The sequence below is a fragment of the Salmo salar genome, chromosome ssa01 (genome assembly GCF_905237065.1).
Source record: "Salmo salar chromosome ssa01, Ssal_v3.1, whole genome shotgun sequence".
In the NCBI taxonomy this organism is placed as follows: domain Eukaryota; kingdom Metazoa; phylum Chordata; class Actinopteri; order Salmoniformes; family Salmonidae; genus Salmo; species Salmo salar.
In genome coordinates, this window is record NC_059442.1 from 115,104,068 (window position 1) to 115,122,781 (window position 18,714).

At 48.5% G+C, this 18,714-nt stretch overlaps 1 protein-coding gene across 7 annotated transcripts in view; it reads right to left on the reverse strand.

Moving 5' to 3' along the window:
• Window positions 1–18,714, reverse strand: part of LOC106591860 (dedicator of cytokinesis protein 1) — a 723,705-nt gene that overhangs the window by 627,901 nt on the left and 77,090 nt on the right. For all 7 annotated transcript variants that reach the window (XM_045687698.1, XM_045687691.1, XM_045687686.1 and 4 more), the window contains exons 13-16: window positions 16,332–16,457; window positions 15,189–15,313; window positions 6,654–6,752; window positions 6,470–6,542 (exon numbers count right to left, since the gene is read on the reverse strand). In XM_045687698.1, the coding sequence (XP_045543654.1) occupies window positions 6,470–6,542; window positions 6,654–6,752; window positions 15,189–15,313; window positions 16,332–16,457 (423 nt within the window). The remainder of the gene's footprint in view (window positions 1–6,469; window positions 6,543–6,653; window positions 6,753–15,188; window positions 15,314–16,331; window positions 16,458–18,714) is intronic.

The window sequence follows — 18,714 nt, forward strand, 5'->3', positions numbered from 1 at the left end:
AACCAGTTAGAGCCCAGGCCCACTGAACCAGACAACCAGTTAGAGGCCAGGCCAACTGAACCAGACAACCAGTTAGAGCCCCGGCCCACTGAACCAGACAACCAGTTAGAGCCCCGGCCCACTGAACCAGACAAACAGTTAGAGCCCCACTGAACCAGACAACCAGTTAGAGCCCAGGCCCACTGAACCAGACAACCAGTTAGAGCCCCACTGAACCAGACAACCAGTTAGAGCCCAGGCCCACTGAACCAGACAACCAGTTAGAGCCCCGGCCCACTGAACCAGACAACCAGTTAGAGCCCCACTGAACCAGACAACCAGTTAGAGCCCCGGCCCACTGAACCAGACAACCAGTTAGAGCCCCGGCCCACTGAACCAGACAACCAGTTAGAGCCCCACTGAACCAGACAACCAGTTAGAGCCCCACTGAACCAGACAAACAGTTAGAGCCCCACTGAACCAGACAACCAGTTAGAGCCCCGGCCCACTGAACCAGACAACCAGTTAGAGCCCCAGCCCACTGAACCAGACAACCAGTTAGAGCCCAGGCCCACTGAACCAGACAACCAGTTAGAGGCCAGGCCAACTGAACCAGACAACCAGTTAGAGCCCCGGCCCACTGAACCAGACAACCAGTTAGAGCCCCACTGAACCAGACAACCAGTTAGAGCCCAGGCCCACTGAACCAGACAACCAGTTAGAGCCCCGACCCACTGAACCAGACAACCAGTTAGAGCCCCGGCCCACTGAACCAGACAACCAGTTAGAGCCCCACTGAACCAGACAACCAGTTAGAGCCCCGGCCCACTGAACCAGACAACCAGTTAGAGCCCCACTGAACCAGACAACCAGTTAGAGCCCCGACCCACTGAACCAGACAACCAGTTAGAGCCCCACTGAACCAGACAACCAGTTAGAGGCCAGGCCCACTGAACCAGACAACCAGTTAGAGCCCCGACCCACTGAACCAGACAACCAGTTAGAGCCCCAGCCCACTGAACCAGACAACCAGTTAGAGCCCAGGCCCACTGAACCAGACAACCAGTTAGAGGCCCGGCCCACTGAACCAGACAACCAGTTAGAGCCCCACTGAACCAGACAACCAGTTAGAGCCCCAGCCCACTGAACCAGACAACCAGTTAGAGCCCCGACCCACTGAACCAGACAACCAGTTAGAGCCCCGGCCCACTGAACCAGACAACCAGTTAGAGCCCCACTGAACCAGACAACCAGTTAGAGCCCCACTGAACCAGACAACCAGTTAGAGCCCCAGCCCACTGAACCAGACAACCAGTTAGAGCCCAGGCCCACTGAACCAGACAACCAGTTAGAGGCCCGGCCCACTGAACCAGACAACCAGTTAGAGCCCCACTGAACCAGACAACCAGTTAGAGCCCCAGCCCACTGAACCAGACAACCAGTTAGAGCCCCGACCCACTGAACCAGACAACCAGTTAGAGCCCCGGCCCACTGAACCAGACAACCAGTTAGAGCCCCACTGAACCAGACAACCAGTTAGAGCCCCACTGAACCAGACAACCAGTTAGAGCCCCGGCCCACTGAACCAGACAACCAGTTAGAGCCCAGGCCCACTAAACCAGACAACCAGTTAGAGCTCAGGCCCACTGAACCAGACAACCAGAACACATATGAGTAATACATTATCCCGTCCTCAGTCAGGACACATATGAGTCCAATAATCTGAACTGTAATGTGTGTGCTGTATCCAGTCGTTAGCCACCACATGGCAGAGATGATTTGGACCTCCTCTTTGCTACATTATCCCAGGGAGAATGATGTCAGCACACTGTATATTTTGACCAGACCCTAAGTGTACTACATAGATAATAGAGCAGTATTTGTGAAGCAGTCTCAGTGTGGGTCCTATATATAAACAGAGAGGAGAGTTATGGCCGTGTCCAGTAAGTTTAGCGTCGGATGGGACCACATACATCACCATCACACATCAACAAGCTCAAATGTACGTGACGTTCAGACCGTGATTCACCGGAGTATCTGGCGCGTTCAATCTGTATAAATCAACTTATTGGATTTCTGCCCGTAAGCCTGGCGCGGTGAATAATCGCTCTGCTCGCTGGACTGGAAGACAACCAATAAAAAGATAGAGGAGCACTACGGTACGTATGGTGCAGAATCAGGAGAGGAGTGGATTCACTACGCAATGACTTCCATCAGACACAAGCACAGAATCACAGATGAAAACCGCTTCAGTTTGGGAGGCAGAGGATTATTTGGTCCAGAAACCTGCACATCTCAGCTGTTCACTGACGTAGAATGAACTGTCTGAAATGTGCTCTTTCTCTCCTACCGCGTATACACTAAATGACAACATGGTTCCCAACAGGGGATTAGGGCCATCAAACATGCCTCAGGTAATCATCCAACCAGAGACAGAAAGACAAGGCAATTAACTATACTGAACAAAAATGATTTAAAAACGCAACATGCAACAATTTAAAAGATTTGACTGAATTACAGTTCAAAGAAGGAAATTAGTCCATTTAAATAAATTCATTAGACCCTAATCTATGGATTTCACTTGACTGGGCAGGGGCACAGCCTGACTGACTGACTGACTGGCTGACTGACTGACTGACTGACTGACTGACTGACTGACTGACTGACTGACTGACTGACTGACTGACTGAGTGAGTGAGTGAGTGAGTGAGTGAGTGAGTGAGTGAGTGAGTGAGTGAGTGAGTGAGTGAGTGAGTGAGTGAGTGAGTGAGTGAGTGAGTGAGTGAGTGACTGGCTGGCTGGCTGGCTGGCTGAGTGACTGGCTGAGTGAGTGAGTGAGTGAGTGAGTGAGTGAGTGAGTGAGTGAGTGAGTGAGTGAGTGAGTAACTGGCTGAGTGAGTGAGTGGTGAGTGAGTGAGTGAGTGAGTGAGTGAGTGAGTGAGTGAGTGAGTGAGTGAGTGAGTGAGTGAGTGAGTGAGTGAGTGACTGACTGGCTGAGTGACTGACTGGCTGAGTGACTGAGTGACTGACTGGCTGAGTGACTGGCTGGCTGAGTGACTGGCTGGCTGAGTGACTGGCTGGCTGAGTGACTGGCTGGCTGGCTGGCTGAGTGACTGGCTGGCTGGCTGAGTGACTGGCTGGCTGGCTGGCTGAGTGACTGGCTGGCTGGCTGAGTGACTGGCTGGCTGGCTGAGTGGCTGGCTGAATGGCTGAGTGACTGGCTGGCTGAGTGACTGGCTGGCTGAGTGGCTGAGTGACCGGCTGGCTGAGTGGTTGAGTGGCTGGCTGGCTGGTTGAGTGGCTGGCTGGCTGAGTGACTGGCTGGCTGGCTGAGTGACTGGCTGGATGGCTGAGTGGCTGGCTGGCTGGCTGAGTGGCTGAGTGGCTGGCTGAGCGGCTGAGTGGCTGGCTGAGCAACTGGCTGGCTGGCTGAGCGGCTGACTGGCTGGCTGAGCGGCTGACTGGCTGGCTGAGCGGCTGACTGGCTGGCTGAGCGGCTGACTGGCTGGCTGGCTGAGCGGCTGACTGGCTGGCTGAGCGGCTGACTGGCTGGCTGAGCGGCTGACTGGCTGGCTGAGTGGCTGGCTGGCTGGCTGAGTGGCTGGCTGAGCAACTGGCTGGCTGGCTGAGCGGCTGACTGGCTGGCTGAGCGGCTGACTGGCTGGCTGAGCGGCTGACTGGCTAAGTGACTGGCTGGCTGGCTGAGTGAATTGCTGGCTGGCTGAGTGAATGGCTGACTGAGTGAATGGCTGGCTGACTGTATGAAAAGTAAACCGTGCTAGAGAATTAGTCTTTGCTGAAGCCCACAACAGTGTGTGTGTGTGTGTGTGTGTGTGTGTGTGTGTGTGTGTGTGTGTGTGTGTGTGTGTGTGTGTGTGTGTGTGTGTATGCGTGTCAATGCTGAAGGAGAGGACGGATAGCTTCACCCTAACTACAGCACGTTTCAGACAGACAACCCCCAGTCCAGGCTGTCTGGACCTGCTAATTGATCGTTTTGCATACGGCCACCTGCCCAGCTCCTCTTGGCCGGGCTAACCAATAACACACCATGTGGTGAGCAGATGGAGCAACAAGGCTGCCAGGACAGGCTTCCTCAGCCCTGTTCCACACCCATAAACATTAAAAACACTACCAAAAATAAAGAAATACATTTATAATTGAGTCCCTTCAGCCAGGCAGACGCCTTTCCCAACATACAAATGAGCAGTTTCTGGCATTTTATTCTCCCACCCTGGGCCCACTGACAGCCAGCCCGGGCCCACTGACATCCAGCCCGGGCCCACTGACAGCCAGCCCGGGCCCACTGACAGCCAACCCAGCCATTCCAACAGAATTATATGAATCTCATTTATGTAGGGGAATTTCATTCCACAATTAAAGTGACGCAGGGTGAACCGTAAAGTAATTGTTATGACCAGCACTTGTGTCCTAAACGGCCCCCTGTTCCCTATGAGTGCCAGGATGTAGACTTGGATGACTGGGGACAGATTAGGAGCCAATTGCTTAGTATTTATGAATTCATTGTCTGAATAATTGTATGAATTTAAATTTGTGCTCGTAGCCTAGTGGTCTAAATTATGAATTTATATTTGTGCTCATGGCCTAGGGTGGTCTAGTGGTCCATGAATCTAAATTTGTGCTCATGGCCTAGTGATCTAAGTTACCTCCAACTTTCCCCACTGTCACCCTCTCTCCATCTTTCCCCACTGTCACCCTCTCTCCATCTTCCCCCACTGGCACCCTCTATCCATCTTCCCCCACTGTCACTGTCTCTCTCCATCTTTCCCCACTGTCAGCCTCTCCATCTTTCCCCACTGTCACCCTCTCTATATTTCCCCACTGTCACCCTCTCCATATTTCCTCACTGTCATCCTCTCCATCTTTCCCCACTGTCATCCTCTCCATATTTCCCCACTGTCATCCTCGCCATCTTTCCCCACTGTCATCCTCTCCATCTTTCCCCACTGTCACCCTCTCCATATTTCCTCACTGTCACCCTCTCTATATTTCCCCACTGTCATCCCTCTCCATCTTTCCCCACTGCCAACCTCTCCATCTTTCCCCACTGCCAACCTCAACATCTTTCCCCACTGCTAACCTCTCCATCTTTCCCCACTGCCACCCTCTCCCATCCTCTCCATCTTTCCCCACTGCCAACCTCTCCATATTTCCCCACTGCCAACCTCTCCATCTTTCCCCACTGCCAACCTCTCCATCTTTCCCCACTGCCAACCTCTCCATCTTTCCCCACTGCCAACCTCTCCATCTTTCCCCACTGCCAACCTCTCCATCTTTCCCCACTGCCAACCTCTCCATCTTTCCCCACTGCCAACCTCTCCATCTTTCCCCACTGCCAACCTCTCCATCTTTCCCCACTGCCAACCTCTCCATATTTCCCCACTGCCAACCTCTCCATATTTCCCCACTGCCAACCTCTCCATATTTCCCCACTGCCAACCTCTCCATATTTCCCCACTGCCAACCTCTCCATATTTCCCCACTGCCAACCTCTCCATATTTCCCCACTGCCAACCTCTCCATATTTCCCCACTGCCAACCTCTCCATATTTCCCCACTGCCAACCTCTCCATATTTCCCCACTGCCAACCTCTCCATATTTCCCCACTGCCAACCTCTCCATCTTTCCCCACTGTCATCCACTCCATCTTTCCCCACTGTCATCCTCTCCATCTTTCCCCACTGTCATCCACTCCATCTTTCCCCACTGTCATCCTCTCCATCTTTCCCCACTGTCATCCTCTCCATCTTTCCCACTGTCATCCTCTCCATCTTTCCCACTGTCATCCTCTCCATCTCTCCCCACTGTCATCCTCTCCATCTCTCCCCACTGTCATCCTCTCCATCTTTCCCCACTGTCATCCTCTCCATCTTTCCCCACTGTCATCCACTCCATCTTTCCCCACTGTCATCCTCTCCATCTTTCCCCACTGTCATCCTCTCCATCTTTCCCACTGTCATCCTCTCCATCTTTCCCACTGTCATCCTCTCCATCTTTCCCCACTGTCATCCACTCCATCTTTCCCCACTGTCATCCTCTCCATCTTTCCCCACTGTCATCCTCTCCATCTCTCCCCACTGTCATCCTCTCCATCTCTCCCCACTGTCATCCTCTCCATCTTTCCCCACTGTCATCCTCTCTATATTTCCCCACTGTCATCCTCTCCATCTTTCCCCACTGTCACCCTCTCCATCTCTCCCCACTGTCATCCTCTCCATCTCTCCCCACTGTCATCCTCTCCATCTCTCCCCACTGTCATCCTCTCTATATTTCCCCACTGTCATCCTCTCCATCTTTCCCCACTGTCATCCTCTCCATCTTTCCCCACTGTCATCCTCTCCATCTTTCCCCACTGTCATCCTCTCTATATTTCCCCACTGTCATCCTCTCTATATTTCCCCACTGCCAACCTCTCCATCTCAATTAAATAAAGTCAGAAAAGACCTTAAAAACATTCACATTTGTACTTACATTCTTGAGATGATCGGTGACGGAAGGTGAATCGCAGGTGACTTCGGTTCACGTCTTCAATAGGGATGGCAACCTTGAGGTTAAACAGTAAGGCAGGAGACAGACAGCTAAATGAAACTCAACGTATCTCAAATTAAAGTACACACATGCACATGTACAAACACAAGGGTATAGACAGACTAACCTTGATGGTTTCAAACCAACGTGGCTGTTTGATCTGGTAGTAGATGACAGACTTGTACTCCAAGATGCCCTCGTCTCCAGCACCAGGGAACATCACGTTCTGAGAGAGAGAAAGGTGGAAATGGAGAAGGTATTTTAATATAATTATAAAAACCACTGAGCAGAAGCTTTAATCCAAAGCAACTTAAAGTTATCCGTACATTTTACATAAGGGTTGTGGCGGGAATCAAACCACTATACTATAAAAGCCATGCTCTACTAACTAACCTATATAGGACCTGGAGCCATGCTCTACTAACTGAACTATATAGGACCATGTTCTACTAACTGAACTACAGAGGACCTGGAGCCATGTTCTACTAACTGAACTACAGAGGACCTGGAGCCATGCTCTACTAACTCAACTACAGAGGACCATGTTCTACTAACTGAACTACAGAGGACCATGCTCTACTAACTGAACTACAGAGGACCTGGAGCCATGCTCTACTAACTGAACTACAGAGGACCTGGAGCCATGCTCTATAACTGAACTACAGAGGACCATGCTCTACTAACTGAACTACAGAGGACCTGGAGCCATGTTCTTCTAACTGAACTACAGAGGACCTGGAGCCATGTTCTACTAACTGAACTATATAGGACCACGCTCTACTAACTGAACTACAGAGGACCATGCTCTACTAACTGAACTACAGAGGACCATGCTCTACTAACTGAACTACAGAGGACCTGGAGCCATGTTCTACTAACTGAACTACAGAGGACCTGGAGCCATGCTCTACTAACTGAACTACAGAGGACCATGTACTACTAACTGAACTACAGAGGACCTGCAGCCATGCTCTACTAACTGAACTACAGAGGACCATGCTCTACCAAATGAACTACAGAGGACCATGTTCTACTAACTGAACTACAGAGGACCTGGAGCCATGTTCTACTAACTGAACTACAGAGGACCTGGAGCCATGTTCTACTAACTGAACTACAGAGGACCTGGAGCCATGTTCTACTAACTGAACTACAGAGGACCTGGAGCCATGCTCTACTAACTGAACTACAGAGGACCATGTTCTACTAACTGAACTACAGAGGACCTGGAGCCATGCTCTACTAACTGAACTACAGAGGACCTGGAGCCATGCTCTACTAACTCAACTACAGAGGACCATGTTCTACTAACTGAACTACAGAGGACCTGCAGCCATGCTCTACTAACTGAACTACAGAGGACCATGTTCTACTAACTGAACTACAGAGGACCTGGAGCCATGCTCTACTAACTGAACTACAGAGGACCTGGAGCCTTGTTCTACTAACTGAACTACAGAGGACCTGGAGCCATGCTCTACTAACTGAACTACAGAGGACCTGGAGCCATGTTCTACTAACTGAACTACAGAGGACCTGGAGCCTTGTTCTACTAACTGAACTACAGAGGACCTGGAGCCATGCTCTACTAACTGAACTACAGAGGACCTGGAGCCTTGTTCTACTAACTGAACTACAGAGGACCTGGAGCCTTGTTCTACTAACTGAACTACAGAGGACCTAGAGCCATGTTCTACTAACTGAACTACAGAGGACCTGGAGCCATGCTCTACTAACTGAACTACAGAGGACCTGGAGCCATGTTCTACTAACTGAACTACAGAGGACCTGGAGCCATGTTCTACTAACTGAACTACAGAGGACCTGGAGCCATGTTCTACTAACTGAACTACAGAGGACCATGTTCTACTAACTGAACTACAGAGGACCTGCAGCCATGCTCTACTAACTGAACTACAGAGGACCTGCAGCCATGCTCTACTAACTGAACTACAGAGGACCATGTTCTACTAACTGAACTACAGAGGACCTGGAGCCATGCTCTACTAACTGAACTACAGAGGACCATGTTCTACTAACTGAACTACAGAGGACCTGCAGCCATGCTCTACTAACTGAACTACAGAGGACCATGTTCTACTAACTGAACTACAGAGGACCTAGAGCCATGTTCTACTAACTGAACTACAGAGGACCTGGAGCCATGCTCTACTAACTGAACTACAGAGGACCTGGAGCCATGTTCTACTAACTGAACTACAGAGGACCTGGAGCCATGTTCTACTAACTGAACTACAGAGGACCATGTTCTACTAACTGAACTACAGAGGACCTAGAGCCATGTTCTACTAACTGAACTACAGAGGACCTGGAGCCATGTTCTACTAACTGAACTACAGAGGACCTGGAGCCATGTTCTACTAACTGAACTACAGAGGACCTGGAGCCATGTTCTACTAACTGAACTACAGAGGACCTGGAGCCATGCTCTACTAACTGAACTACAGAGGACCTGGAGCCATGTTCTACTAACTGAACTACAGAGGACCATGTTCTACTAACTGAACTACAGAGGACCATGTTCTACTAACTGAACTACAGAGGACCTGCAGCCATGCTCTACTAACTGAACTACAGAGGACCATGTTCTACTAACTGAACTACAAAGGACCTGGAGCCATGCTCTACTAACTGAACTACAGAGGACCATGTTCTACTAACTGAACTACAGAGGACCTGCAGCCATGCTCTACTAACTGAACTACAGAGGACCATGTTCTACTAACTGAACTACAGAGGACCTGGAGCCATGTTCTACTAACTGAACTACAGAGGACCTGCAGCCATGCTCTACTAACTGAACTACAGAGGACCATGTTCTACTAACTGAACTACAGAGGACCTGCAGCCATGCTCTACTAACTGAACTACAGAGGACCATGTTCTACTAACTGAACTACAGAGGACCTAGAGCCATGTTCTACTAACTGAACTACAGAGGACCTGGAGCCATGTTCTACTAACTGAACTACAGAGGACCATGTTCTACTAACTGAACTACAGAGGACCTGCAGCCATGCTCTACTAACTGAACTACAGAGGACCATGTTCTACTAACTGAACTACAGAGGACCTGGAGCCATGCTCTACTAACTGAACTACAGAGGACCATGTTCTACTAACTGAACTACAGAGGACCTGCAGCCATGCTCTACTAACTGAACTACAGAGGACCATGTTCTACTAACTGAACTACAGAGGACCTGGAGCCATGTTCTACTAACTGAACTACAGAGGACCATGTTCTACTAACTGAACTACAGAGGACCTGGAGCCATGCTCTACTAACTGAACTACAGAGGACCTGGAGCCATGTTCTACTAACTGAACTACAGAGGACCTGCAGCCATGCTCTACTAACTGAACTACAGAGGACCTGGAGCCATGTTCTACTAACTGAACTACAGAGGACCTGCAGCCATGCTCTACTAACTGAACTACAGAGGACCTGCAGCCATGCTCTACTAACTGAACTACAGAGGACCATGTTCTACTAACTGAACTACAGAGGACCTAGAGCCATGTTCTACTAACTGAACTACAGAGGACCTGGAGCCATGTTCTACTAACTGAACTACAGAGGACCTGGAGCCATGTTCTACTAACTGAACTACAGAGGACCTGCAGCCATGCTCTACTAACTGAACTACAGAGGACCTGCAGCCATGCTCTACTAACTGAACTACAGAGGACCTGCAGCCATGCTCTACTAACTGAACTACAGAGGACCTGCAGCCAGTACCATCAGCTTAAGGCTGTGTGTTGATATAAAGAAGAAACTCCAGCCAGCCTGTCCTCCAACCCAAGTCCCCAGAAAACAACCTGCTTAATTAGAAAGAAATTACAAATTAAATATTAAACTGACCACTACTACTGCAGTGTGTGTGCATGTGCGTGTGCGTTTGCGTGTGTGTGTACATGTGTTGCTGGAGAGACCAGCTGGTTCTACTGGTCCAGACAAGTCATTATCTTCCCTCAGTGGATCCCTGGTGTGGGTCAGGGCCTCGGTGTACACCACTATGTCCTCTGTGGTGGGGGGAGGGTGGACAAGGGATGGAGGGAGGGACGAGGGAGGGGAGTGCGGGAGGGATGAGGAGGGAGGAATGGGAGGGAGGAGGGATGAGGAGGAGGAGGGAGGGAGGAGGGATGAGGAGGAGGAGGAGGGATGAGGAAGAGGAGGAGGGATGAGGAAAGGAGGTGTAGGAGGAAGGGAGGGAGGGATGAGGAGGAGGAGGAGGGAGGGAGGAGGGATGAGGGAGGGACATTCATGTATGATTCTCTATCAACCAGGTCAGTGGTCCCTCAACGTCACTCCTCCTCCAGACACACACACACACACACACACGTGCTTGCCTAGCCCTGCCTGACTCACTCCAACAGGAGAAACATCAGGCCAGGTCTCCCCAGGCCTCTCTCATCCTCCCTTACTGGAGGCAGGGGGTTACTGCTGGCCTCTACTAGGGATGGCTACACATATTACAATACCTGAACGGACCTTAGTATTCCATTACCTGCAAGAGTATTATTCATTTTAGAAAAACATAATATATACATACAGCAGTAAGCCTGTATTAACAGTGAAAAGACTTTGTGTAAAATGAAATGATCTGTTACATCGTTGCCTACAAGGACAGACCATAACATTCTGTCGTGTCTTTGGGGGTACTATTAAACGGAAGATATGTTTATCAATTAGCTCCCTGTAATTATTATCACGCGATTAAACTGATTAATCGTTTAATTGTAATTAACTAGGAGATCGGGGCACCAAGGAGAATATTCAGATTACAAAGTTATAATTTTCCTAATATAACTTTCCTGTACTATAATATTATATTCTATTATAGTATAGGCCGATTATCTTCTAGTTTCAATGGTGTATTTACCTCTAGTCCAGTCTCATTCCAAACGTCGTAAATTGTTGTATCTGCACGAACCCAGTCTTTACTAAAATCATCCATACATCAATTGTCTTAAAATCATTTATTTACTACACTAAGTAATTAACAGAAAACATACAAACAGTAATTATCGTCACAAAGGATTGGTATCGGAATGTGCCCTACTGGCTAAACAGGCAGGTCGGCCTGTTGAACAATGGATCATAAAAGGTCGGCTGAGAAGTTACACAGGGTTCATTAATATTAACAATTGAAGGCTCACTCATTCGGGAACAATTGCAATCAATATATATTTACGCTCAGTGTGTCGTTCTGATTCTTGTTGGAGAGTAGTTCTGTTGGGGAGTTTTGTCCGCGTTCTCTCTATCTCTCTCGGTTAGAATGGATCTTTCAGAGCGACATTCATTAATGTCGTCATAGAATGGTTGTTTCGTCGGTCTTCGCGTTCAATGATATAATTTACTTAGCTGCAGACTAATAATTAATATCAAAGACTTGTTCTTATTCTGTCAGTATCGATAGTCTAAAAGTTAACCACGTGGTATAGTTCACTTTCAGTAGAGGAATTGGAAGGTAAAACCTATTAGCCAACGGAGTGTAGGCCTGGTCTGGGGAAATGTAAATCCGGGGGTGTTTTATAGTGCCCATAGAACAGCTTGTCAAATGACGCCTGGTCCTGTATGGGTCCCTGGGGGCGTGCCTATGACTGAGTTAGATTTGGTTACAGAAATACAATTCTATCACATTACATCAGTACATAGCATCTCAATGTCTTACAAAAGCTTTATCCTTATTAATACATTCCATACACCCATATGATGCAAGTCTTAAACTGAGTCTATTATATAAACAGTTTTATGGTAATATGGCTATATTGTCTCTTCTGAGTATCACAAAATGGTACCAAGCGGATCAGTTCGTAGCTGGATTCTTCACCAATCTTCCATACCTTCTCCAGAACACAAAATGTCGCTTGGCTCTCCAATTCTATGAGTTGGAAGAATTTCCTGTGTCTCTCTATGGGCCATGTGGCCAGAGACTCTCCTGGAATTTTAGAGTTTTTACGACCCTTTACACACAGGGTGGATTGTGTGCAAAAGGGAGGGGTCAACTGTCCTCCCTGTACCAAAAGAGGCCAACGTCATGACAATTCTGAATGTTAATAAAACGAGGCACCGGTAGCCTACACAAGTCTAACTGGTTGTTATCGTCAGTCAGTCAGAGGACCTGCAGTCAGTCAGAGGAACCACAGTCAGTCAGAGGAACCACAGTCAGTCAGAGCAACCACAGTCAGTCAGAGCAACCACAGTCAGTCAGAGGAACCACAGTCAGTCAGAGGAACCACAGTCAGTCAGAGGGACCCACAGTCAGCCAGAGGACCTACAGTCAGTCAGTCAGTCAGAGGGACCCGCAGTCAGTCAGAGGGACCCACAGTCAGCCAGAGGACCTACAGTCAGTCAGTCAGTCAGAGGGACCCACAGTCAGTCAGAGGAACCCACAGTCAGCCAGAGGAACCACAGTCAGCCAGAGGAACCACAGTCAGTCAGAGGGACCCACAGTCAGCCAGAGGACCTACAGTCAGTCAGAGGAACCGCAGTCAGCCAGAGGGACCCACAGTCAGCCAGAGGAACCACAGTCAGCCAGAGGAACCACAGTCAGCCAGAGGAACCACAGTCAGCCAGAGGGACCTACAGTCAGCCAGAGGGACCTACAGTCAGCCAGAGGGACCTACAGTCAGTCAGAGGAACCACAGTCAGTCAGAGGGACCCACAGTCAGTCAGAGGAACCACAGTCAGCCAGAGGGACCTACAGTCAGTCAGAGGAACCACAGTCAGTCAGAGGGACCCACAGTCAGTCAGAGGAACCCACAGTCAGCCAGAGGAACCACAGTCAGCCAGAGGAACCCACAGTCAGTCAGTGGAACCACAGTCAGTCAGTGAAACCAACATGGCGGGTATCTGTATGGCTTGTTTTGGTGGCTGAGCGCTGTACTCAGATTATTGCAAAGTGTGCTTTCGCCGTAAAGCTTTTTTGAAATCTGACACAGCGGTTGCATTAAGGAGAAGTGTACCTTTAATTCTATGCATAACAGTTGTATATTTTATCATCGTTTATGATGAGTATTTCTGTAAATTCACCAGATGTCTTGGAGGCAAAACCTTTCTGAACATTACACGCCAATGTAAAATTGGGTTTTTGGATATAAATATGAACTTTATCAAGCAAAACATACATGTATTGTGTAACATGAAGTCCAATGAGTGCCATCTGATGAAGATCATCAAAGGTTAGTGATTAATTTTAGCTGTATTTCTGGTTTCTGTGACGCCTCTCCTTGCTAGGAAAATGGCTGTGGGTTTTCTTGTCTAGGTGCTGTCCTAACATAATCTAATGCTATGCTTTCGCCGTAAAGCCTTTTTGAAATCGGACACTGTGGTTGGATTAATGAGAAGTTTATCTTTAAAATGGTGTATAATACTTGTATGTGTGAGAAATTTGAATTATGAGATTTTTGTTGTTTTGAATTTGGCGCTCTGCTATTTCACATACCCCAGAGAGGTTAAACATTCACAGTGTAGGTTGGGAAAAGAATGTGAACCCCTAGACTAATGACTTCTCTAAAGGCTAATGACTTCTCCAAAAGCTAACTGGAGTCAGGAGTCAGCTAACCTGGTGTCCAATCAATGAGACGAGATTGGAGATGTTGGTTACAGCTGCCCTGCCCTATAAAAACACTCTCAAAATGTTAGTTTGCTATTCACAAGAAGCATTGCCTGATGTGAACCATGCCTCGAACAAAAGAGATCTCAGAAGACCTAAGATGAAGAATTGTTGACTTGCATAAAGCTGGAAAGGGTTACAAAAGTATCTCTAAAAGCCTTGACGTTCATCAGTCCACGGTAAGACAAATTGTGGCCGTCCTGCAAAGGATATCAGACCCAGAGAGACGGGAGGGATATGGTGTGAGGGCTCTGGGCTACAGGATATCAGACCCAGAGAGAAGGGAGGGATATCGTGTGAGGGCTCTGGGCTACAGGATATCAGACCCAGAGAGAAGGGAGGGATATGGTGTGAGGGCTCTGGGCTACAGGATATCAGACCCAGAGAGAAGGGAGGGATATCGTCTCGGGCTCGTTGGAGTATGTGTAGGCTCTGGGCTCAGTATCACCAGAGAGAAGGGAGGGATATGGTGTGAGGGCTCTGGGCTACAGGATATCACACCCAGAGAGAAGGGAGGGATATGGTGTGAGGGCTCTGGGCTACAGGATATCACACCCAGAGAGAAGGGAGGGATATGGTGTGAGGGCTCTGGGCTACAGGATATCACACCCAGAGAGAAGGGAGGGATATGGTGTGAGGGCTCTGGGCTACAGGAGGGCTCTGAACTACAGCACGTCAAACCTTTAGAAAATGGACCACGAGGTGGACAGAACTTTCCCCAGTGAGAGCTGAACTACAGCACGTCAAACCTCTAGAAAATGGACCAAGAGGTGGACAGAACTTTCCCCAGTGAGAGCTGAACTACAGCACGTCAAACCTCTAGAAAATGGACCAAGAGGTGGACAGAACGAGATCTAAAAAGCAGTGAGACCAACATTCATTCGTCAGTTTGTAAGTCGCTCTGGATAAGAGCGTCTGCTAAATGACGTAAATGTAAATGTAAATGTACCTCCACTTTCCCTCCGTCGTGTGTGTGTGTGTGTGTGTGTGTGTGTGTGTGTGTGTGTGTCTCTCAATACCTCCAGTTTCTTTCCGTCCTCGTCGTAGACTGTCATGGTGACCTCTACATTCTTGGGGGTGGATTTGCTGCCTTTATCGAACTCTCCCTGAACCAGGGTTACGTAGATATCGTTACGCACGTCACCTAAGGAGAAACAAACAGGCTTATGAGTACACACACCTCACTGACAAAGGGTCGTGTTCTGACTGTAGACCTGCATGCTGAATGTAGATCTCACTGACAAAGGGTCGTGTTCTGACTGTAGACCTGCATGCTGAATGTAGATCTCACTGACAAAGGGTCGTGTACCAATTTGGCCCCAAGTCAGACCATATATAGAGTCTTCAAGACCAACACCGGTGTGAATCTCACAGTGGAAAGAGGGCACGATACTATCAATCAATCAAACACATTTATTTATATAGCCCTTTTTACATCAGCCGATTTCACAAAGTGCTTATACAGAAACCCAGACTAAAACCCCAAACAGCAAGCAATGCAGGTGTAGAAGCACGGTGGCTAGGAAAACCTCCCTAGAAAGGAACCTAGGAAGAAACCTAGAGAGGAACCAGGCTATGAGGGGTGGCCAGTCCTCTTCTGGCTGTGCCGGGTGGAGATTATAACAGAACATGGCCAAGATGTTCAAACGTTCATAGATGACCAGCAGGGTCAAATAATAATAATCCCAGTGGTTGTAGAGGGTGCAACAGGTCAGCATCTCAGGAGTAAATGTCAGTTGGCTTTTCATAGCTGATCATAATACTACCTGGCATGACGATCTCTGAATGGATCATAATACTACCTGGCATGATGATCTCTGAATGGATCATAATACTACCTGGCATGATGATCTCTGAATGGATCATAATACTACCTGGCATGATGATCTCTGAATGGATCATAATACTACCTGGCATGACGATCTCTGAATGGATCATAATACTACCTGGCATGATGATCTCTGAATGGATCATAATACTACCTGGCATGATGATCTCTGAATGGATCATAATACTACCTGGCATGACGATCTCTGAATGGATCATAATACTACCTGGCATGATGATCTCTGAATGGATCATAATACTACCTGGCATGATGATCTCTGAATGGATCATAATACTACATGGCATGATGATCTCTGAATGGATCATAATACTACCTGGCATGATGATCTCTGGGAAGCCCATCTTGCGGGCTACGGCTGTGGAACGGTCAACCAGGTGAGGGAAGTCCTTCCTGATCTGATGGATATCACCCGGAAGCAGCTTCAGGGTCACCCACAGACCTGGGAACAGGGAATATGACATGTAATCAATCAAATCAGAGCATCTTCAGGGTCACCCACAGACCTGGGAACAGGGAATATGACATGTAATCAATCGAATCAGAGCATCTTCAGGGTCACCCACAGACCTGGGAACAGGAAATATGACATGTAATCAATCAAATCAGAGCATCTTCAGGGTCACCCACAGACCTGGGAACAGGAAATATGACATGTAATCAATCAAATCAGAGCATCTTCAGGGTCACCCACAGACCTGGGAACAGGGAATATGACATGTAATCAATCAAATCAGAGCATCTTCAGGGTCACCCACAGACCTGGGAACAGGAAATATGACATGTAATCAATCAAATCAGAGCATCTTCAGGGTCACCCACAGACCTGGGAACAGGGAGGGAGGGAGAAGAGACCGTTGTTAAGGAAGCTATTGCTAATACCAACGTATGACGATCTCAGTGGGAATCTCCAGTTGGTATGAGAACCAAGACAAATTGCTGGAGGTCAAGGAGTCTAAATTTACCACCTGGAGCAATTCACACGTTTTTTTTTCTTCTTCAGGAAAATGACCCTTTCTAGTTTATGAAGAGGGGTTTCTATGGCAGCTCGGAGTTTACCAGCGTTCCAAATATAAAGCTTTAAAATCCTGCAGTTCATTCTTTTCATTTGGTCCGTGTGTAACTGCTTCCTTTCTTCAGGAAAATGACCCTTTCTAGACCGAGGTTGCATCCCATTTGGCACCCCTATTCCCTATGTAGTGCACTACTTTTGACCAGAGCTCGTAGGTCACTATGTATGGAAAAGAGGTGCCATTTGGAACGCAGTCAGAGAGACAGTGGGACTTAGCAACAAGGGAGGTCAGTCTGTCTGAGGGTCTGTCTCCTCTTAAACCAAATGGACCAATATGCAGTGATGATGTACTGGGTCTATAGCTTACTGCACAAACCTCATCGCTACAGAACTGCTTTTAATTGGTTAATGATGTTACATTATTTCAAGTCAAAACATCTGAGAGGAAGATCTGGGATTGGCTGGTGACCGCTGTACGACATGGTCCATAATAAAGAACAGCCACCCTCTCCTCCCTCTGCAGGCTGTACTACATGGTCCATAATAAAGAACAGCCACCCTCTCCTCCCTCTGCAGGCTGTACGACATGGTCCATAATAAAGAACAGCCACCCTCTCCTCCCTCTGCAGGCTGTACTACATGGTCCATAATAAAGAACACCCATCCTCTCCTCCCTCTGCAGGCTGTACGACATGGTCCATAATAAAGAACAGCCACCCTCTCCTCCCTCTGCAGGCTGTACTACATGGTCCATAATAAAGAACAGCCATCCTCTCCTCCCTCTGCAGGCTGTACTACATGGTCCATAATAAAGAACAGCCACCCTCTCCTCCCTCTGCAGGCTGTACGACATGGTCCATAATAAAGAACAGCCACCCTCTCCTCCCTCTGCAGGCTGTACGACATGGTCCATAATAAAGAACAGCCATCCTCTCCTCCCTCTGCAGGCTGTACTACATGGTCCATAATAAAGAACAGCCACCCTCTCCTCCCTCTGCAGGCTGTACGACATGGTCCATAATAAAGAACAGCCACCCTCTCCTCCCTCTGCAGGCTGTACGACATGGTCCATAATAAAGAACAGCCACCCTCTCCTCCCTCTGCAGGCTGTACGACATGGTCCATAATAAAGAACAGCCATCCTCTCCTCCCTCTGCAGGCTGTACTACATGGTCCATAATAAAGAACAGCCATCCTCTCCCTCCCTCTGCAGGCTGTGACTGACACACCAACACCGCTGCTTCCTCACTGTGCACTGTGTGTCTCCCTGGCCACACACACACACACACACCCTCCCACACAGACACCGCTGCTTCCTCACTGTGTCTCCCTGGCCACACACACACACACACACCTCCTCCCACACACACACCGCTGCTTCCTCACCGTGCTCTGTGTGATTCCTTGGCCAGGGATGACCGAGTGGATCTGACATAACTTCATTCAACATGACAACACCACAGAGACTGTTCTCCTCCCTCTACAAATCCCTCTTCAGGTGGTCTGGGGTCCACTAAACCAAGATATGTCAATCCCAGAGCTGTTACTAAGATGTCGTCCTTTAGTCAGACCCCAGGCCTGTCGTCCTTTAGTCAGACCCCAGGCCTGTCATATCATTCCTCCCTGTACAGTAACTTTAAAATGTTGTTTGTGATTGGCCTCCTTGGACCAAATTCCTCAGTCATAA